This window comes from Homalodisca vitripennis, chromosome X, assembly GCF_021130785.1.
Source record: "Homalodisca vitripennis isolate AUS2020 chromosome X, UT_GWSS_2.1, whole genome shotgun sequence".
In the NCBI taxonomy this organism is placed as follows: domain Eukaryota; kingdom Metazoa; phylum Arthropoda; class Insecta; order Hemiptera; family Cicadellidae; genus Homalodisca; species Homalodisca vitripennis.
In genome coordinates this window covers 104,820,073-104,844,100 of record NC_060215.1, presented here as the reverse complement: position 1 = coordinate 104,844,100, position 24,028 = coordinate 104,820,073, and the positions used below count along the sequence as shown (strand labels likewise).

Below are 24,028 nucleotides of genomic sequence, written 5' to 3'. Positions count from 1 at the left end.
AAGGATTCCCAATAGAAAAAACATTTAACAATATATGTTAATAAGACTAATTTTTATATAGTTTTTGCACATTTTATAGAGAAGCATTATCACCATTGACCATATTATACTTTCATGGGTTGGTATTTATATCTGTGCTGTGGTTAAAACCTTGAGTTTAATTATTTTGCAACTATAAAAAACAAACAAAACAACCTGAAACCAAGGTAAGCATTAAAAAAAAAAATTGTCTCAAAATGTACGCATGATGAATGGATTCCAAAAGTGTATAAGGCCGTACTTGAGTCTTTTTATCAGTTTTTTTCCAAGCAGCCCTACTTGATGGTATTCAAGCAGTATGGCTTTGAATATAAAGTGCTTTCGAGTTTAATCTTATTTGATGCTTTGAAAATATAAATTTCTTAAATGTGCTGTTTAGGACACTGCGGTTTTTCAATACTAATGCAGAGAACTATTCTTTGATATTTACCTCTGGAGCCACAGAGGCCATCAAGATAGTTGCAGATACCTTCAACTACACAGGCACAATGCTAAACTTAGCTGGAGTCTTTAGAGGTAACATGCACATTTTGTACTTTTTGTCCTAATGTTCATTAAGGATCAATAGTACCAGTGGCGTAACTAAAGGGGAGAGGATGAATGGGCTAGAACCTCTCCAAAAGTATTACAAAATTTAACAAATATACATATAACATCAATCCAGCTTGTTTGAAATACAGCAAGTAAATGCTTTACTTTGAAATAGGCCTCTCTAATTTATTTAAATTTAAATTAATCATATTTATTCCATACATCTTGGTGTGGTGTGCTGTTCAATTAGGTTCATCCCCCCCCAAGTCAATTCCTAGCTACGCCACTGAATAGTAAAGAGTGAAATGTTCTTCACTCTCTTAAAATATGACCTTTTTGTACACAATGTTTGCACCAGCAGTTTTATCAGTACTTTGTTTTATTTTAATTGGCACATCCCATTCGTTATGCATAGTCCAATTCAGTATTTATAGAATGAGAAACGAATGTCCAGGTATGTACAATTGTCTGAAAACACCTTACGAGGTGAAATCAAAAACGAATGACTCTTATAAAAACGCGATTTTTAAAATTCTTTGGTCGTTTTCAAAGTAGTTTATGCTGTTTTAGGCGTCTCTAGAACTTTTCAACTCTGATACTGTCCAGTGTATTTTATGAAGCAGTATTTACCTCCTACGCATAATCAAATACAATAAAGGAACTTTATTTTTAGTTTTTTCCTCATTGTCGGATGAGAAACGGCTAGGACCATTTATAATAGAATGATTACTTAAATATAATACGATTTTTTTATCGATACAGAGAGTTCAACAAATGTGAGAATATATTTTACGATATGGTTGTTATGTATATGTGAAAATGATTACTTAAATATAATACGATTTTTTTATCGATACAGAGAGTTCAACAAATGTGAGAATATATTTTACAATATGGTTGTTATGTATATGTGAAAATGATTACTTAAATATAATACGATTTTTTTATCGATACAGAGAGTTCAACAAATGTGGGAATATATTTTACGATATGGTTGTTATGTATATGTGAAAATGATTACTTAAATATAATACGATTTTTTTATCGATACAGAGAGTTCAACAAATGTGAGAATATATTTTACGATATGGTTGTTATGTATATGTCAAAATAAATAACTGCACCTTTAACACTGCCGTTTATTTCACTTAGTCTAGTGCCTGTCTGTGTTTTTCATTACAAAAATGATAACTCAGAAATGGTTTAAATTATAACATTGTAGTTTTGCACATTCAGGTCAGTATTAGTATTCGAAGTGGAAACTTCAACCTCCAACACAAGCTGTTTCAACCTTCAACACAATCCGTCTGTTTTTAATTCGATTGATTAGCACTTTCATCACATCTGTATTAAAAATTCAGAAGATCTTGAGAAGTAGCGTTCATTTGATGAACATTTGAATTTTGCACCTCCATATTCTCCGAACTGGATGATTGTCGAGAGCCTGTAAAGTTACTTAAGCTGACATAGTAATAATAGGTGTGCAGTTCATGACAGGAAAGCAATCTGTATTAGCTCATTTGAGAATATATTATAGTGTATATTAATTTACATGTCCACACTTGACACCAGATCGCATGTGATATTTGAATGTTTTGTGGAATCTCTCTCTATCTAAGAATGAAACTTAAGCTTTTTCAGGCGTGTAAGGTATTAATGGCTTCGGATCAGAATAGAAAGATAATTATTTTTTGATGCTCGTCGTAATATTTCTAGTTATTGTAGAATCATGGTAGCATCTCCTTTCTGGATTTAAGTAGGCCAAGGCCTGCCACAAACATATGCTCTTCGGTGAGGTCGTAGAACTTTAATTCGTTTCGACTGGTTACTACCTGAACGAATTCCTTAGATTTCGTACAGATATTCTTATTGACGTTCTCGCTATATTTTGTGACTTTTTATAGTTTACGATGCACTTGGCTGTGTTACAAAAGTTTGTAAAGTAAACTGTAGTGAACCGTTCGTTATTCTTACTAGAAGCTCTTCCAAATAACGATTTTTACCCACTTTTAATTCAGCCTAATCCAAAAATTCTGTAAAACTTTTTGGTTTTAAGACACAACTCTTCTTTTTTACTGTACTTCAAATTCCTTTGAGTTAAAACATATTCAATCACAACGCCGCGCCGTTTCCACCCGAAACAATATTTTCGCCAATATTTACGCCAGCCTTCAAATAGCTTCCTCTTAGACACTGACATGTTTTGGAAAAATATGGCAAAAGTCAACTAGCAGGTATATGCATCTCCTCAAATCTAAAAAGGGTAATTACTTTTTGTAAAACGGTAATAAAAAATGAAGCCGGTAGTTTTTTAAAATTTAGAATATATGAGAACTTAATGAATGGTTAAATGTGATTGGATTAAAGACATCATTAAAAGAAAGGTTCTCTACTAAATGGAGAATTATGCATTTTTTAACTAATTTAACTAGAAAGTTGTAAAAACGTTGAGGCGAATATCAAACTGATATAAACAACTTTATTTAGCTTGTATGTGTAAAGAGGCGCCCTGATAGCACGCATAAGCTAATTATTCTGTTACTTACAAAACATTAGAATTCGACCCTTTACTAGTTGCTTCCTACAGCAGTCAACCCAGTAAGGTCTCATATCTCCATTGTGTGACGATCCAATGAATACTGCTTATACTTGTCAGATATCCAGGAATTATGAATCGTTTGGTCTAAGAACTTCTAATGTTCAACTAAACAGATTAATATACAGTTGATATGGAACCTTGGCACTAAACCGCTTTGTTTAATGTTAATGTTCGAATTTACACGCTTCGCAATAATGGCTACATATACTAAGCACCACCTTTATCGTAAGTGATGTGGTAGTTTTATCGGTGACTTCCTTGACATGCCTATTACACTTTAGTTTCAAATAAAACAATAAAATACTTCACCTGTAACTTCCACGCAAGGGATTATCAACCTAACTTGGCAGTTGATGGTACCGTACTTTAATTCCCTTCCTCTTCCAACTAAATGTTAATAGGTTGGTGTTTGTGTGCTTGATGGCAATAATCACCATCAAGAACCATCTAATTTGTACAGCTTAGTCCAACCTGTAAAATGTTACAGATTATACTTAAAGTCTGCCTCTGAAAATGAAAATGATGTCTGTGTAACCAAAGCAGGTGAGCCCTTTTATGGTTAGTCCACTGAGGAGCTCATCCACAACCAGACAACATAGCATGATGATAGTATCCGTTCCTGGAGAGAGAGCCTTTCTCTGTAGTTGTTTTAACGGAGTTTAAGCTCAACTCTTACTGTAGAAAACATATTTATTATCCATCTGGATATTGTATTGTCCTTCTATCTTCCTTGATTGTTTTTATCCGAGTTGTTATGAAATGCTTCTGTTATACGTAGGAAGGCTAACGTCAAGGTTATATTGATTTTAACGATTTAATGAATGATCCCAGTCAGCTTAAATAAGGCAGTATCTATAAAATATTCTTTTTTATTCGAGCGTGCTGACAACCGAGTAGCATCCATTCCGAGATCCCTGTTCTCACGTAGTTGTCTACTACCTCTTCCATTCAATCAAAGGAGGTTAGACAGATTTGTTGAAGCGACTTCAGTTTAATAGTATCTTTCTTCCCGGGCTCGAGAATGAAGCATGAGGCTTCCTCTATGACTCTGACGAGAGCTGAACTACCCAAGTCAGCTGGTCAACTTATCTTAATGGGCATCTCCTATTGTCCCGCCTGGAGCAGGGTAGGATATACGCCAAACCCGATAAATGGGAGGGCTGCTTATATTGCTCACTCCAGTGTTTGTGATGTCAAAGTAGCTTTCATTACCTTCAATTTATTTTTGGGACTTTTTACTCTAGTCTCTCCTTCGAGTACTGACAAAGCTTCACTTTCCGCGAAGTGAGTTTCCAGAAGAAATAGAACCATGCTCATTCTCTGTGTACATATCTAACTTGGTTTCCAAAACACTATTAGTTCCTGCACCCTTCTCTAACCATGGCTTTATTTAGCTTGGCTGCAGCACACGGATGGAGGTGATTTCCTCTCATAAATTTCAATAATCTTTCTAAGCTTCTATATATACATACATATATATATATATATATATATAATACTACTACATCGCTTGAGAGGGGTTTACATTTGAAATTTTTAAGTTACCACCCAAAACCCCCATTTTTGTGGGACACAACAAATTTTATAAATCAACAAATTAAACTTCCTTTCCACATTGCACCATTACCCAAAGCACATCTTCTTCTAAAACCTTTAGAACAAAATAGAAGAGAAGAGGTACTGACTTTTTATTTGCCGTGTGTAATTGCTAGAAAAAAAGCTAGTGAAAGGAAATAATTAGTCTCAAGTTTAGGTTTTGAGGATTTCTTGATTTTGTTACCCATTGGTAAGCTAGTTCCCTTATGCTTAACTGTGATAATAACAGCCTTTTTGTAATTAATTAATTACTTTGGATAATAATAACCTAAATAAACCAAAAGTTGAACAAGTTGAAGTTGAGTTAGGTTGTTGAAATCTGTGATGTTGTGGCTAACAGGGTTGGCCAAAAAAGTCAACTTCACCCGATCAAAAACATATGTTTTAAGAGTTTCAAAATAAATATAAAATTATTGGCATAAGACTTCAAGCCTGAAAATTTAGATTTATACCGCACATTTATCTCAAAACTCAAATTTAGTTTTCAGTATTTATTGCATTGGTTTAGTTTGCTTGCCAAAGTCAATATTACTTTAAACGGTTCCTAACCATCACAGAGAGTATTTTGCGTTATAATAAGAACTTTGAATGGTACAAATATCATTACATATTGTTTTTACAACATTCACAATATTTTAAATAAACAAAACACTGTAATTTATTTTTCACTATTTTTTTTCTACGCTTTTCTATGTTCTCATTCCTTTTTCTGTATTTATAAACATTTACAATTATGCAAATTTTCGCTAATTCATACCCATGACAATCATCATCCAACCATGACTCACAACGGGGAGGTGGTCGCATGTCGAGTACCACATGTGCCATCCCGACCATCCGTGTTTTTCCAACCACGAGAGCGTGGTACCGTCTGTATCTCTGGCCTTCAGACTAAGACAAACTACTTCTTGGACTAAAATGTTAACCTTATAGCTGTGTCCTGTAATGGAGATTTTATTATTTCATCTCATTCCTTTCCTTCACAGACTTATTAAGAAGACTTTATGCCTCCTGTCACTGCTCTTTCTACAGCTTGGGTACGAATTGGTACTTGAAGAGATTTGCTACAATGACTTAGCTCTAGGACTCAACTTAGATCTGCTTGAGATAAATGAATTGTAGTCGGTGATTCTTTTCCACTACGTTGAAGATTCATTTCTGTGGATTTATTTAGATCATTGTTGAGTTATATCAGAAACAAACAAGGGATTATCAAACCCTGTGAAACCACCTCAGTCACTTTATTTCCAGAATAAATTTGCAATTTCATTATATTTAGTTATTTTTCTTCTTTGAAATATTTTTAAAAATAAAACACTAACCAATGTTATTTATTTTCTCTGATTCAAAAATGTTCAAGTTATTAATACGTTTGTTAGGGTCAACAAAATCAATTTACAGAACAATCTGTTCAATTAAAGTAAAATACTACTGGTAACAATACAAAACTTTAATATTTATTAATATTTTGTATAATGAAGGATGAGTGATGATCCTGAATCCACAGGATATTCATAACTATACTTATTTACTTTGCTGACTTACTCTGTATTTCAGATCCTGACTCCGGCGGCGAATTCGTTTATTTACACGAGAACCACACATCTGTCCTTGGGATGAGGAATGTTGACAACGTGTTGAAAAATATTATACCTGTGAGGAATGTTACACGGGAATATGTATTCAATACAATAGCAGAGCGTCACAGGCAGCAAAGAGAATATGCACTTCAAATAATGCAAAGGAATGTTGGGCAACAAGAAGTACGTCAAGAAATTGGACATCTCAGACATATCAACAGAGGAAATTCTTTGTTTGCTTATCCTGCCCAATGCAATTTTTCAGGGTATAAATACCCCATGAATTGGGTTAATGAAGTCCAAATGGGCGTTCTGGAGAGAAAGCCTGAAAATCCATCTAGGTACATTTAACTTTTATTTATTCTAACTGTGTGCCTGGGATCATGTCATTGGTTTCTGTAGTAAGTAATGCCATATGCTATGAACTAATGGTAGAAGCTATAATTCATTAACTTATTCACTCATCAACCATATCTTCAATTCATATTTGACAACTGAATTGTAGTGGATTTTCGAACTGTTAGTGTTTTTTACTTTGAAGCAAGAGTGAGGGAGAAGGGAGAAAATAAATTGGAGAGGGAGGGAATAATCTTTTTTTTCATAAATATAAAATAAATGTATATGAATAGTGGCAAATAATATAAAATACACACATCTGAAACCACGGTATTCTAAAAACTAAAACTTATATTTAGATTCTCCATATTTTCTCAATGTATAAAACTGTTTACTCTAATATTTACTAATCTTGCCTACAACTTAAGGATTACAGCATTAAAAAAATGAATAAAGTAAATCAGAAATCATGAATAAGAAACGTAATGTGGTACAATTCTCGTGCATATATAATTTGAAAGTAATGGTTTAAGTTCATCATACGTACAGTGATAACTAAAATTAAATATAATAGTATATACATATTGAATGGAATTTTATTCAACTAATACATTACTGAAACCCCAGTAAGTACAATACTTGTCAGCGGGAACCTTTATAACTATATTCTAATACAGTAAAGACACATTAATACATTAAATTAAATTTCAAACCCTTAATATATAATTTTAAATTTAATACAAAATTGAATTATTAATTTGGAGCGATTTACAAATATTCCCGCTCTCTCTCTCTCTCTTCCCCCCCCCTCTCTCTCTCCCTCTCCCCCCCTCACTCTCCTCTCTCTCTCTCTCTCTCTCTCTCTCTCTATTTAAATATATATATATATATATATATACACACACACACACGCACACACACACACGCACACACACACACATATATATATATATGCTTGTAAGTTTGTTGTAAATAAATCATTAGCCAATCACGCGTTCTCCTGCTCCTTCACAACCAGTTAACAACTCCCAACAATCGCTCTACGTTATACGTGTGCAAGCGGGAGACAGAACAGTTACGTGATTGTCCAACTACGTCTTCCTCTCCATCGCAATCCACGCACAACCGAATAGTCAACTGCGTTTTAACCTCCACTTCCAAATGATAATTTATCTGTAACATATTTTATAACCTTGCGAGTATGATCAATGCATGATGAAAACTCGGTTACTCTAGTTGATTTGTTAATAAGTGATTCAGGGCTGCTTCTTTGTTAACAAGTATTATAAATTTAACTACTAACCCACGGCCACTCCTAGTCCATTCTCCTTCCGACTCTGTGATACGCGAAAGTCGTCCAAGCAGTAATCTCTATTTCCAAGGCATACCCAACAGTCTTTATCAATTCAAGTACATCTTTATCTTTTTATGCAGGTTCTGTATTTGTGTGTTTTCAATCTCCTAAACACAAATATTTAGTCCTGCAAACTTTGTTTCTTAAACATATGTTTTAAATCTACATTTTTTTTGGAATTCTTCATGTTTACCCAACTTATTATTCAGAATTTACGTGTTTTCTTCAATATTCTCATAAAGGGAGGACTTCGTCAGATGTAATGAAGACAACCGTCTTCTTTTGTTCTTCCTGTATGGATTTTAGTATCTGCAGTTAAAGAGTCTGCGTCATCCAAAGTAATGTCACCCTTCTGCATGTAACAGCCCAACCTCATGCGTTTCCTCCATTCAATCCTCTAACCTGAATCTTCTTGCTCTTTGGGGAAGTCTAAATCAGCTTCTGCTATGACAAACATTACAAATCCTCTTTAGGCATAGAAATAACCCCACTGGGCTTGCAAACAAGTTCAACAGGAGATAAAACTCTTATTGATGCAGATTTCACTTGGACAATCTATACTGACCAGTTATGATAAAAGTCTTAGAAAAACGAGATAATAAACACTTAGAACTTTGTAAGGTCCATATTCGTTTGTGTAAAATTAATAATTTGTGATTGACAATTAAATCAGTCACTAATTAAAAACATATTTGCATCTTTTAAAGGATCTATCAATGCTAAAATACATTTTTATGTCTATATGAAATATATAAATAATTTATTGCATAGTTACTTTAAAGGAATTTTAACTGGTGGTTAATTAAATAGATGATTAATTTTGTCAGAAGTAAAACATATACATCAATTATAAGGAATTAAAGCTTTTTCTATTATTGTAAAATCAGTAAACATTTTTGAATCAAAAGGCACTTTTTCAGGTTGCATATTCAATCTTGATATACAAATAATTTAAATTAGTTAGAGACACGTCAAGAACTTTTAAATGTATGTTTACTGGAGCACATAATGGCATAGAAAAGTACCATACATAAGTTTCTTGTTCATTCTTTAAGTAAACGACTGTGAGGAGTTATTAGTGTAACTGAAACTTGTGGAAGAGTCATCAAATCTAAATTACTTTGTTTGAATCACTATATTACAGATGGTTTTGCTTGTTGGATGCGGCAGCTTTCGTCTCCACAAGCGAGTTGAACTTGGGAGTTGTACAACCAGACTTCGTATGCATATCTTTTTATAAGATGTTCGGCCTACCGACCGGGCTTGGTGCGCTCTTGGTACGTAACACGAGTGCCCATGTGCTACAGAAACAGTATTTTGGTGGTGGCACCGTGAGGATAGCTATGGCCTCGCCGCCAACTCAGTTTCTAAAGACCGTACTCCATGAAAGGTAAAACATCATACTACAACAGACAGCTGCTATAAAATCAAACCAAACTACTATACATTAAAAATAAATTTAAAGAAAATAAAATATAATGTAGTCTTTACAAAATGCACAGCTGTATGATGTATTTCCTAAAATGTTCTTAACTCTTGTTAAACGTATCCCTGTATTAAAAATTATTTTGTTTTGTACCTTAGATATAACTACTTTTTTCTGAGGTGAACAAAAAACCTTTAAACTATAAATATCTCACATTCAGAACCCCCAAGTATATCAAATGCTTCTAAGTAACAACATTTTTATGCTTCCAACCTCTTTGTACATTGCTATGCATCGTAAGTAATCATTTATTTAATGTCTTCGATTTTTATTCACTTTTACAAATTACACATTGGATAAATTAAAATAAATAATTAGCTTAAACATGCTTTCTATTTGTCTATTCATAATATGTGTAGTTCATAAAAACATGTAAGACATAAAATAAGTTTGAAATATTGAACAAAATATATGTAATAAAGTACAAAATTACATTAAGAAAATAGTTGGACCAGTGAATAGCTCAGATTCCAATTGTAATTTTAGACTTCACAAACTACCTAATAGGCTACGATGACGAAAATTCTATACAAATTTAGTTCGTTTATTTATTTTTTTCTGCATATAAAACTGTTCGCTAACAATAACTTCCAGTTTTTATAGCGATCACCTGCAGCGAGTGATCAGAAGTTATAAATCTCTAAGAGCTCTAGACCCTTCACACAACATTTCTTAGATTTACCGTTTTTATCACAAGAGTGTTTCATAGTGAACAGTATTGATATGAGAGACCTTGTGAGTAATTGGAGCGGAAGAACGTGATCATAACAATGGGAGCCTGCTGGAATGGCGTTTATTGCAGAGGTTTCTAATCAGTTTCCGTGTAAGAGCTACCTGATGATAACACTAGGTGAAAATACTGGTAGGAATCTATACAATGTATTTATACACATTTCAAAACCCACTCTTTTATCAGTGGCTTCGAGAAATGGACACTTTCAAAGTTAGCTTTATCCTCAATTCCAATATACTTGTCAATTACTTAATAATGGGCAATGGCGGTAGTGGCGCACCAAGAAAATCTCTTAAGGGGGGGGGGGGGTGTCCGGAACATCGTGGAGTCAGGAGTTCGGAAACCCCCGATATTAATAGGGTAGTCCTGGGATTCTCCCCCAAGAAAATTTTGAAATAATAGATTCCAGAATCGTTATATTATAGTACTTGTGAACAAATTAGAGGAGGGCTAATATCAGGTCAAAGTGTATAGTGTACAGTAAAACCACTCGACCACCAATCTCCAGGAAGTTTATACATGGATAATAAAAAAAATTAGTTAGTTTATTTATATTTTCTACATATAAAACTTTTTACTAACAATAAATTCCAGTTATTATATCGATAACAACGAAAATATATAAAACTAAAACTTTGAAAATTCACAATTCGGGAGATTCTGATCCGATTAAGGCCAAATGTACATCAAGATAGATAAAAATGTACTGTAACTGAATATGTAATTTTAGAATTTAAAATAGTATGAAAATAAAGTTTCATTCAATTAAAATCTTATCATTTATTCTTGAACGGGTGCTTCACAATATTCGGCACTAGTCACGTTATGGAGCTAAGATTCATTGCTTCGAGCGTGTAGTTTTGTAAACTAAAATTTAGAAAGTTTAATGTTTAAACACAGATTAAATTGAGCAGGTTTTTTTAAGTTACTGGTAATGCTCATTTTAACGCCAAATCGCTAGACTGCGTTCAGGACGGTATGTGTTGCCTAACGAATAACAACTAACACAGTATAGAACTGATCCATGCTCGGGGAACTCAGTCACTACTGTAACAGCTGATCACGTAGGGACTACTGTAACAGATACCCATCTTCGCGAGTAGGTGCAAGATATAGCAAACCAAAAGTGCCTAGTACAGTTTACTGCTAAAGGTACTTTTACGGTATGATACTTTACACTTTTACGGTACCTGGTACAAAGTAATCGGGCTTGTTTAACAGTAACTGGAACACGTACCTTTAAGATCTTAGGACTAATCTGTAAGGTATACAGTACGAGTACAATTTGTGCTCGGTTACTGAAAGTACCAGGTACAGGTAGAAGACACAAGAAATAGAAATAACTAACCTCACTTTCGTAGCTGCTACTTGATAGTAACGTTTAAATATTTAGTGTTTTGAACAAAATCTAATTATTATGTGTGTATACATTTAACAAATATATATATATATATATATATATATATATATATATATATAAACGCAAAATCTGCGTCAATAAACTGTAACTATATCGCTGTTGTAATGGTTAAAATTGCAACTAAATGATCTTTGTTAAGAATTTTAGCCAAATAACAAAATTCCTGAATTCGAGAATAGCCTATGTTGAATGTTCATTGTTTACTATGAACATATTTGGTAAATTAAGTTAAACAAGTATAACTATTTAGGTAAACATAGGGTCGTTCAAGTGGTGTAGTTAAAATTCAAACTTAGCTAGAAACAATTAGCACATTTGAATAAAAGTATTTGTATATAATATTAATTTAATGCGCCTGTAACCATATGCTTATCTAGGATGACCAAAACGAGGAGGTTACCACTACAAATTTTGTGAACCTCCCTGTCAAGCTGAGGTATAGGTATAGGTATAGGTATAGCCTTCTTAACTGAATTGTGGTAAGTGGTGATAATAATTCAAATTGAAATTAAAAAGTTTGACACCCGTGTGAGGGCATATTATTCTGATTTTAGGCTTAGCAAAAACGGCTATAGCTTAAGTGAAAAAGTACACTTTAGGAGACTGCCCGATAACAAAAAAGAATTTTATGAAAACTACGCTATATTAAATATAATAACAGAGTCTTGGAAAATGGCTATACCTTAAGAACCAGAAGATACATTCTCCACCTTTTACATGTATTCTAGGAAAGAATGGATCGTTGAGGCATGGTAGTATTGATTTCTCTGTTTTTTCCATAAGCCACAATTAAAATGTCATGTTACAATGTCAAGGAAACCACCAGTTTGGAGTACCTCAAATGAAAAATTTCATAGCTTTGCTCATTAAGGTTGGGTTTGTAACTGTATTTAAATAGTAATTACAATAAATTTGAATGTTTAATTTCATAACTGGCGCAATCTGGGGTAAAATTATATATTAAATTTTTATTTGGTATCTAAATTACACCACTGATCAAACACAGTATATTTATAATTTTATGAAATTTAAACTATCAAAAATGTTTCTGCCAATTCGTTGAACTTTAGCTAAAAGTGTCATTAGCTGTTGCCAGGTGTAAGTTAAATTTGGATTATGAAGCATAAATTAATTTTTTTTTCTAAATTTCAAAATATTCCAGTTAATTTTTCTAGTATTTCTCTTCATATAAACCTTCATTAAATTTCAATGATATAAAAAAAAATTGCCAAATTATTTCACCCTTTCTCAATATTAGCAACATTTAACAATTCATGTTTATTTATAAAATTATTAATAGGTAATAAAATCCCAGGATATGATGGTCATGCAATGAATCCTTTTGTACAATATAGTACAAATAAAGCCATTAGTCATATGTCACATACAGTACACCATTAATGATACATATGTATCGAATGGTTTAAGTTACCGGTCCCATCTGGGTATGCCCATTTATGATAGCATTCATACACAAGATGAATAGTCAAAGTAAGTCCACTTGGAATAAGAGAAAATGATCTAGGCCGAGAACAATTTTATTTCATGGTTGACAAAAACACTTAGGGTGTTCACCGTGCGGGACATTGGGGAAGTGCGGGAATTGTAATTATATTTACTATTTACGGAGAAAATGTGGGATATTTACAGCAGTTTTGAGCAAAATAGGTAAAAAGTGAAAAAATATACGATGCACGTCTAACGCTGATTTGATTTGTGAGCAAGGTGAAGGATATTGGACGACCCAGTCTTCATTAAAGAGTGGGTGAGGGTTGGGGTGAGTTGACAGTTCAAGGCTACTCGCACAAGTGAAAGTTTCGTGGTTTTGTCCCGGCCCGCTGCCGCTGCTGGCCCGTCATTTAGAAGGGATCCCACGTTATTATGTCAGAACTACAGTGTCAGAATTGCCCTAGAATAGAAATATAGTTGAATCACCCTTATTAGAAAAACATAACTACAATGAGTTACCCCAGGTTAGAACTACTGATGAATTACCACAAGTCAGAACTATAATTGAACTACCCTGGTCACACCTACGGTTGAATTATCCCAGAAGAAAACTGCAATTGGTTCTATGTTAGAACTACATTTAAATTTCCTCAGCTCAGAACTAAAGTTATATTATCCCAGATTACCAATACAGTAGAATCATTTTAGATAAGATTTATAGTTAAATTACTTCTGTTGAGAACTAAATTTGAATAATTTAGGGTCAGAACTACCCCAAAAAAGAACTGCAGTTGAATTTTCCCAGGTTAGAGCTATAGTAAAATTATTCCAAGTCAGACCTACACTTAAATCACCCCTCTTCAGATGTAAAGTTAAATTACCCTTATTCGGAACTACAGTAGAATTATTCCAGGACGGTATTCCAAATTGAATTATCCCGGTGAGAACTACGGTACAATTACTCTATATTAAAAATACAATTGAATCACGACGAGCGGATGTACTATTAAATTACTCGTTATTCCAGGTCAGAACTATAGCTGAATTACCCCATGCATTAACTTCAAGTCAATTATTCAAATCAGGTTGGATTACCCAAAGTCAGAAGTACTGGTTAATTAATCTATATCAGAAATATAGTTGAATTATCCCAGGTTAGAACTACAGTTGAATTAACGCAGGTCAGATATACTGTTTGGATTACCCAACGCAACGCCAGGACAACTGCTGAATTACCCCATGTTAAAATTACATTTGAATTACCTTTGCCCAGAACTGCAGCTGAGTAACAACAGGTAAGAACTACAGTTGAGTTATCCCAGGTCAAAACTACTGTTGAATTACTCCAAGTCATAACTACAGTAGACTTAACCCAGGTGAGTACTGTTCGATTACGACAGGTCAGAATGGGTACGTCACTACTGCAATATTTACTATAATATTCATATTATAGTAACTGAATGTTCTTAGTTGATACAATTTTATTGATCTTAAAGAATTACAAATTTACTTTACACGAGGCCCTAATGAAGTAAAATGTCCAGATTCCTTATTCCTTTTAATTTATTTGTCATTTGAGGTATAATAACGTACCAACAACTTAACGTGAATTCCAAACCCATATTCCGTGATAGCACTGTGGGCTAGGCTGAGACTTATAGTGTTAAGAATTTAAACTCAGCACTGTAATTATTTACGTTCTGGCTTATTATTGTTTCACAATGATATTAAGTGAATGATCTTTCAGCCAAAGTTAAGGCCATATCGCCCTTTCTTGCACTTATTCTTTTCCTATTTGGCACTCTTCCTCTCTTCTGAGATATGTAACGATAAGATACTTTTTTCCAGATTTGAAGATGGCACGGCTCATTTTCATGGGATAGTTGCTGTCGGCCATGCTCTGAACTGGCTCGAGTCATCTGGATTAGACATGATCATGATTTCTGATCACTGCCACCGCCTTATCAGATACCTGTTTCATGCACTACGGGAAATACGCTACTACAACTTAAGGCCAGCAGTGCTCATCTATGCTGATTCTAACTATGAAGATCCTTCTATCCAGGGACCCATCATCAATTTCAATTTATTAGATGAGAATGGATCTATCCTTGGATATAACACTGTAAGCACATCCAGTAGTTTTCAGTCTATAGTGAGATACCAAAATATTGAAAAGGCCTGGGCACTATGACATGTAGCAGTCGCCTTATCTCGAACCGTGATAAGAATTTTTTTTAGAATAGAAAAATGATTTTTTACAGTTGATAAATTGTAAATTACCCTTTTACTATACTTACTAAGCGGCGATAAAATAAAACAGTTTAATTTTAAGTACAGTAGTTCTATAAATATTATTTATATAATTTAAGTATGAGTTATTAAACTATATATTACAGATTAACATATCTGTGCGTAGGCTAGAGTCGTACTAAAAAGTTTATCTAGATGTCGAAAAAAGTGTTACTGTTACGTGTGTTTTAAGGCATAAAATGTAGAAATATTGAGTTGTGTGATCGAGATAACAGATAACACTGTCGTACTAGACAAAACCATCGGTAGAAGTAAGACCACATACACGAGATCGTGATAATGACGAGCACGTGGGGGGGAGAGGGGCCAAGGTCACGTGTTTGAATAATAATTATTTGTTTCCATCTAAAAAATCATACAATTTTTATAGTTTAAAATTATGTAACCTACCTACATTAAGTTCTTAATTAGTAACATTTTCATAAAGTTTTATGTTAATTAAATAAATTAATTTATATTTCACTGTAAAAAAAATATAGTTTGAAAAGCCACATGATTTTTGTGATGATGAAGAAAATGCTAATGTACCCAAATGTCACTCGTACCATTCTGCCCACACATAAATTCTCCTCGAGGCTGCTTACCTCCTATTGTATCAGTTCATCGTTTGAGCCACACAGAGTCCAATAAACAACTTAAACAAAGAACCGAGGCTGTCCACCTTTCTGATAATTTCTTGGTTTTCAGCTGATGCATATGCAGAGAAATTGCTACAATAGTACTGGTGAGAGTTCGCCTTTGGTAACTTCGAGATCCCTTATTTTGTATTACCAACGTCTGGAAAATAAGAACGTGTGGTTGGTGTCGTTCATGTTTGTGGTTAAATAGCTGCTTATTGAGTTTCTGTTTGCATCAGAGATTTGTTGTTTTTAAGATTTGCAAATAGGCGCTCGACTTTGTCCATGTAGTTCCACACTCTCACTCACGCATATCCTACACACACAAGTGCATGGGATTAGGGCCACCTGCATTTCCAGCCTTGCTCCTCGTTACCTAGTGCACTTCCCCAGTCAACTCAGATTTTTGTTATTTGTAATGTTATCCTACGTGATTAGTATATATATAGTAACATAACGAGAAAAAAAACGAAACAACGTATTGGAATTGTCACTGATTATGGTTTACTCAAGTCTAAGATGTTACTGAATAACTCGGGATGAAAAACGCAGGTGTTGGGATGGCGCCAACTCTGTGCTTGTGAGTGTGGGGGTAAACATGTGTGCAAAGCAATTATCTAGCACATTAGTTCCGATTTGCCAATACTATAGCCTTGCACTGTCAATTTACATACATTTTTTGTTTCTATTAAGTTGCAAAACTATATACCTAAAATAATTGATCTCTTTTCAAATTTAAATTTTGTATACTAAATGTTTTAGTTATTGCTTCATCTGAGTTTATGTTTAGAAACCATTAGTCGATGTATAGCTATTTGCCTGTGCACAGTGGTACGTGTACTGTAATAATGTAGCCAAGCTCAATACGAGTATTTTATTTTTAGAACTTCTTAAAAATGAACCCTTTAACTGCCATACTGTTTATGTATTTTATGGTTAAAGCGTGTCAGGCAGTTTTAGTGACATGTATCTGATGACTACCGATCCTAACTAGCGTATGCCTTCCGGTACTGCCAGGCTTAAAATGATATATATATATATATATATATATATATATATATATATATATATTTTGTATATAGGCAAATAGGTTGTATTTAATTATACAACATACGTACAAATATTATTAATTTCATATTTGACCTGTGTCTCTTTCAAGAATTTGTAGTAAGATTTATGACAAGGGAAATATGACATACAGTTGAGCCTACAAGCAATACAATGCTAACATGGTACTTGAAAAAACTAGTAGATGGTAGATTTGTAAGTATAATATCTCAATTGTTATTATTCAGATGATGAACATTGCGGAAGCAGAAGGAATCTACTTGCGTGTCGGGTGCTTCTGCAACCCAGGGGCGTGCCAGAGACATCTAGAGATCAGTGACTATCAATACATGGGATTCTTCGTGGTTAGTTTGGATTTTTTTCTATTAGAAAATTTGTGTTGTTTTTATATTGTGCTCGTTCACCCCAGTAGGTACCAATTAGAATACGGTCACAGGCCAAATGCCAAATAAAGCAAACCCATCTATTTTTTTTAGTGAAACGATAAAAACAATTTAGTTATATCTTAAGATGTTAGAAATTCTTAACACAGCTACTCACGATTGTATTAAACCCTTCTGCTACACTTTAAGTACAGTGGGGTCATCACATAACGCACTCTGATATAACGAGCTCCCAATAGAGAAATTGAGACAATTCCCTTCAAAATTATGTAAAACTCAGTTTTAAAAATAATTTTGTATAAAACATAATTACCGACAGTAGCCTTGATACACGAGTATACAATATTTCTTACTATTTGAGTTTATGAAACTTATATATTATGAATATACAACGTAGAAAATCCTTACATGACAAATGTCGTTTTTAAGTAACGGACTTCCCACATTTACAATCCTCTTGTACCATTAGTATTCAAAACTGAATAATTCGACATAAGTCCCTCCAAAATTTATGAGAAGCATAGTGAATACTGGCCACAATTAACTTCAGTAAAAAAAATCGCATTACAGTATAGCACGCCCTACTGTGCAATACTGGGATATGGGACTATACACTGAACTATATACTTTGCCGTGTTTATGGGATTTAACGGATTTATATTTACTCTATTTCCTGGACACAAAATTTGAATTCAAATTGGAAAAAGTATACATTTAGATCTTCTAATCAGGTAAATGATATTTGTCAGGAAGCTGGTCACGAATGTGGTGACGATATCGACAAAGTAGGAGTAATGCCTACAGGTTCCATCAGGGTCTCTGTGGGGCTGTACACCAGAAGAATGCATATTGACACGTTGATCTATGCTATCCAACGTTTCGTGCTCAGCCGTACACCAAGAATCTATGCGGTAACTTCCTTTATATATCTTTCATTAAAGCTTCTACAAAATAGTTTATTTTAGTAATATAAACAACACTTTCAAATTATTATTGTTGTATTAAAATATTTCAGAGAAGCTCACACTTAATTTTGATTCAATTTGATTGGCACATTTTTAGCATCCAGATGCAGTTGTTAACATCATCCGTGGAAACCGGCCAGGTCGTGTTTGACGAGCATTAGCAATAAGAACAGAGACCTCCACCACAAGTGTTTTCCATAGATTGAGGTAAAATTATTATAAATTACTCTTCCTGCTGAGATGTTTATTAAGTCTTAAGTTACGTACATTGAGCTCATTATAATTTATTCTACTGGTAGTAAGTTAGAGTTTAATAAAAAAAGGCAACTAATTTTGTTCTGAAATAAATACTGTTTTCATCTATAAAAATAAAAACATTTCTATGACGTGGAATCACGTTTATCTTCAGACCCCATGACTGCCAAGACATAGCAATCTCACATAGCTAGCATGACCCACAAGCCTAATCATACTTAAGCACGCTATTTACTTGTACTTTGAAATAAGTTACTGTATTTTAATACAAATTTAACTACAATTAAAGTCAGTTTAATTTAAATTTTGAGAAAGGAATTAAAAAATATCCTAGAACTGTATTGTAATTCTTGACGCCAGGACCCGTGCTTGGTTACAAATACAAGGAAGACAGTGGCAGGGGACCTACAAGATATCAGAAGTAAGCAGTTACAGTTTGTATTGAGAACTGCGTGCTGGTCTACACGTAAATCCTCCTTCCTCACTCTCACGTCTAGTCTAAGAGTGTCTAGTGTGGTTGAAAAGAAACTGATGTGATTTGTGTAGCGGGTTAGAATAAAAATCAGATTTTTAATGGTGTATATTGTCTGAGGGCTGTCTTGATCCGATATATGCGATATTCAACTATTACTCCTTATCTGCAGCTATTGTTAACAGATCCAGCATTGACTATCTCTGTACTCTACTGCTTTAACCGATAATAGCTCTCATATATAACTTAAATAAGCCGGCTGTCATGCAGTGTCCGGGACGTATTTTACCAAGCCTTCATAAGGGTTTTCACTCAAAAGATGACGGACCGTGAATTTACATAAACATTAATTTCAAACTCGGAAAACCGTGTGCGGAGACCAAGCCTTTTAGGAGGAAGATGTGTATTCTATTTCCGTGAATTGTGATTCAAAATCGCCGCTGATGAATTGAAAGTAACCCGAATTCTGGTCAGCCTTCATCAACGTAAACATCTGAAAACATCAATCGTGTGCAGTTAGTGATGAAAACGGAAATCCCTTAACAGTGTGTGAGTTGGAGGAAGATTTAGAAATGCAAAAAACTCAGGTTGCCGAAATTTTGTCCGAAGATTTGGGTTTCAAATGAGTGATTGCGAAATTCATCCCCAAATTGCCCACCTAAGATAAAAAAGAGTGATGTTTTGAAGTAAAACAAGATTTGTACGAAACCACGATCATCGGACCCGAATACAAGTGATCTCTAGTGATGGGGTTTACGGCTATGATCAGTCCAACCGTCAGCCTGGATCAAACCTGAAATGTTTTTGTGTCGTTCAAAATCACTTTTTACGAATTATATTAAGAAAAAAAGCCGTGACAGTTCTTTTCCTTTGTTTATGGAGTTAAACATTTTGCCCATTCAGCATACTTATATCTATAAAGTTCTTAGATTATTTTACCGGAGAAGCGGCAATACTGGAACTACTGATCTTTTATACTTAACGCGTAATATAAATCGTAGAATATTTAGAACTCCAAAAGTATATAAATCGTCGTTTAAATGTTCATTTCGTCATAGTGGCCCTACGTTTTTTAATAAGCTACCCTTGTCAATAAAAGAATCGGTAGGACTAAGAACTTTTAGCTTTAAGGTAAAAATATGGTTGTTTTCTTTGAGTAATTTGTAATTATTTTTAATTATTGTAATTTAGAACAATAAAATTTAAAACTTTATTATTGCTAAAATAGTTTTGATATTTTTTTAAAATTATTAATTGTATTGCTTTATTAAATATAACAGTGTAATGGTGGCTGTATAATTTAATGTATTTGTAGTGTGATACAAAGAACAGACGTCACAGTGAGCGGCTCTGTGTCATTCAATTGAAAATCTGGACTCTAGCTTTTTTGTTGTTATTCTTTTTTGGCAATCTGGCCGCAATACTTGTAAACGTGGCCAGTTCTTATTCCGTAGAAAGAGTTTTTGTTCTTTTTTATATGTAAAAAAATGCTGGAATAAATCATTATTTCATTTTTTTTTTCGTTTGAACCAAATGCTAAGTACAACACGAATGACATCTCAGATATGTGGTGCTACGGAAACGGCCTAAATTATGGGCCAATAAAGACCGAATGTTTCACCACGACTATGCACTCGCTAATTCCTCAAACATGATGCAACAGTTTTTGGCCAAGCACTACACCAGCGAGATGTCACATCCTACTTTCAAGAATTTGCAAATATTTTAAATAACTGAATTATTTAGAGATGTGTTCTTCTCTTGCTATGTTGAACATTTGTCATGTCCTTATTTTACCTTTATCAAATGTTTAACTATAGAAACTATACATTTATTGTAGTTTTTTACTTAATTTAAGTAGAAAATAGGAAATATGTAGAGACAAGAGGATAGTAAGGACACATGTAGATTGTTTGTAATTTATATTCAGTATATACTGTTCCCCCCTATGTAACATTATTTAATACGATAATGATGGAAAGTAAGTGCAAACTTTACATTATTATCGTAAATATTTAACTGCAGAATCTCTTGACTCAGTTAAGTCAGGAGCTCTTCTAGGCCTGACATTCAATACTGAATTTAGATGGGTAAAACTGGCTCTCTGGTAAAAGTTGCCTTGGGGAATATTTGTTTTGTTGTTAATAATAAAAATGGCCAAACTATTCTAGGAATATTTTGTAATACCATATAAGAAATAGGAGAAAGTTTATGACAATTACAGGTTATCATCTATTTATCTGCAGTGGTTCAAAATAAGATATTCTTTCGATTAACTCAACCATTAGTATATATGTTGTTAAATAATGAATCTTCATGTCTCATTGTTTTTGATTCAGTATTACTTATTCGCATAAATCTGTGCAGGTATAGCAGGATCTCTGGGGATACCATGGACTCTGATGGATGCTCTAGCCAGAAGTGTGAATTGTTCGTGTTGAGATTTTTAATTGATAAATTTAGCATAGTTTTTTGTAGTAATTTAGAACAAATAGTTTTACATAATCATAAGTAAGAAATATTCTAGACAAAACTTGTTTATAAAGGAAATGGAATATTTTAAAGGTATAAAAATTATACCTAATAATTTAAGGCTTCTGTTAAAGGACGTCTTGCTTGAAAATCCTGTTTATAATTATGAAATAATTTAGAGTTTAAGCTAGTTCAGTTAAATGCTACAGAAAATGTACAGTGTCAGCTCAACAAATTTAGATAGAAAACTTGAATTTATGTGAGTCGTTTTATTGTGTTAATATTGTGTATTCTCTCTCTCTCTCTCTCTCTCTCTCTCTCTCTCTCTCTCTCCTCTCTCTCTCTCTCTCTCTCTCTCTCTCTCTCTCTCTCTCTCTCTCTCTCTCTCTCTCTCTCTCTCTCTCTCTATCGCTCTAAAAGTAGCCACCATACTTTTATACCTAATAATTTCAGGCTTCTGTTAAAGGACGTCTTGCTTGAATTAATCTTAGATTTTAGATTGAAAACTTGAATTTATGTGAGTTACGTTTTATTATGTTAATATTGTGTATTGTCTGTTTGTATTTGCCATATTTCAAGTGTGCCAAACGTTTTTCCATTAATGCTGGATGTGGGATTGCTTTTTAAATATATTGTAATACGTTTAACTCTTCTTTTATTTTTTATACCCTCAGCTGGTTTTTAGGGTGTTTTGAATTTTCTTTAAACGAAATTTGTTCTTCGAGGCAAAGGAAACAAAAAAAGTAACATAAACTTGGGTAAGACATGCTTAGTTTTCGTCTATCTTTTTGCATGTATTAAAAAAAAAAAAAAAAATTTCATTTCATTTTCAATATAGATAAAAGCTTTAAATTATGCACAGTTATTGTTATTGCAGTCTAAAATCAAGAAATTTAATATTAAAATTAATATTATATTATCATATAAAGTTTCAAGATTGCAAAAAGTTGATTTTTTTTTAAAGCTTAAAGCAATAAAATCTAAGCTTTAAAGCGATGGTGTAGAGGGAAAAATAATAGCGAGTCCTGTACTTTAGCGATGTATTATTTTTGTCTGTAACACAGGTGAATCAACATTGTTAATTTCATTTCACTGTGTAGTGGAAAATAATGTATCTGTATTTAAAATATTCAGAGAATATTTAAAATAAAAAGAATAATCAAAGTTGAAAGATGTTTATATTACAAATTTGTTTGTCAGTGTTTGTCAAAAGTAACATGTACTCCATTGAACAGAGTCTGTAATAGTTGGACTGAAGGATCAGCAGTCAGTTTCTCAAGGAAGTTACGATCTTCCCTCGTAATTCCTTGGGCCAATCCTCTTTATTATTTAAACACGTTAATGAAGTAAACGATGAAGCCAGCTGTACTGAAACCCATCAATAATATCATATTAAAAAACACACACACACACGTACACGCACAGTGATATCTGCAAAATTTTAGTTTTAAAAAAGACATTGAGTAATAGTTTCTAAATCTTATTGAGTAATTTTAATGTTCCATAGGTTGGTTTTGAATTGGAAATTTTTCTTCTAAATTTTTTGTTCAGATGATATTTTCAATTGTAATCATTATTCAGTACTAAAAAAAATATAAAACAAAACGCAATACATTGATTGTTCCCAAAAATTTACCAATATTGTAGTAGAGAAAGAAACATTTTTCGATAGACTATTTTTCGATATCATACCTACTAAAATGGCAAAATTAGTATCACAAGTGAATGCGCATGTAAAGAAAATATGATAATATTTTTTTACCTAAGCATGTCTGATTAATATATTTATGCCTCATTTGGTTTATTTTAATACAGTTGTGTACAGAAAAAGATTAATTGGGGTGAAATTTTGTAAAGTTTAACAGAACTCTTTTAATGTTGGCTCTTACTTTATGTTGCTCAGGTTCAAACTAATGTTACCACGGTGGGTTAGGGGGGGGGGTGGTCGCTGGACGCTGTCTGGGTCTCCTCTGCCTCGATGTACTTTCTCAATGTGTTCGGCCTACGTAGCATAGCCTACGTAGCGTACTATGGTAAAAGGATTAATTCTTTATTTCAACTGTCCACACGCAGAGTCAGAAAAATATAAACAGTTTAGTAATTTATATAAAATTTGCAATTAAAACTCAAAGTCAAAGTAAACCCTACACGGTTCGGTGGTGGTACGGAGGTCACCTTTTAGACGTTAGTATCCAGATTAAGTGTTAGAAAGGATTTCTTAGCCCTAACTTTGCCTAGTAAAATATGACATATTTACTTTAATGTACACGTCAAATATTAACATAAATTACTTTTTATGTACGGTAATAATAAAGTATATATCTATGGTATAGGCCATCAGGAAAGCTATTTAAATATAT

At 33.3% G+C, this 24,028-nt stretch overlaps 1 protein-coding gene across 1 annotated transcript in view; it reads left to right on the top strand.

Moving 5' to 3' along the window:
• LOC124369543 (molybdenum cofactor sulfurase) overlaps window positions 1-22,036 on the top strand; it is a 30,872-nt gene extending 8,836 nt beyond the window's left edge. Inside the window, exons 3-9 of the mRNA XM_046827568.1 lie at window positions 6,323-6,686; window positions 9,180-9,425; window positions 14,972-15,248; window positions 17,349-17,465; window positions 18,254-18,415; window positions 18,567-18,676; window positions 21,564-22,036. Of these exons, the coding sequence (XP_046683524.1) occupies window positions 6,323-6,686; window positions 9,180-9,425; window positions 14,972-15,248; window positions 17,349-17,465; window positions 18,254-18,415; window positions 18,567-18,620 (1,220 nt within the window). The 3' untranslated portion in view covers window positions 18,621-18,676; window positions 21,564-22,036. The remainder of the gene's footprint in view (window positions 1-6,322; window positions 6,687-9,179; window positions 9,426-14,971; window positions 15,249-17,348; window positions 17,466-18,253; window positions 18,416-18,566; window positions 18,677-21,563) is intronic.
• The last annotated feature ends 1,992 nt before the right edge of the window (window positions 22,037-24,028 follow it).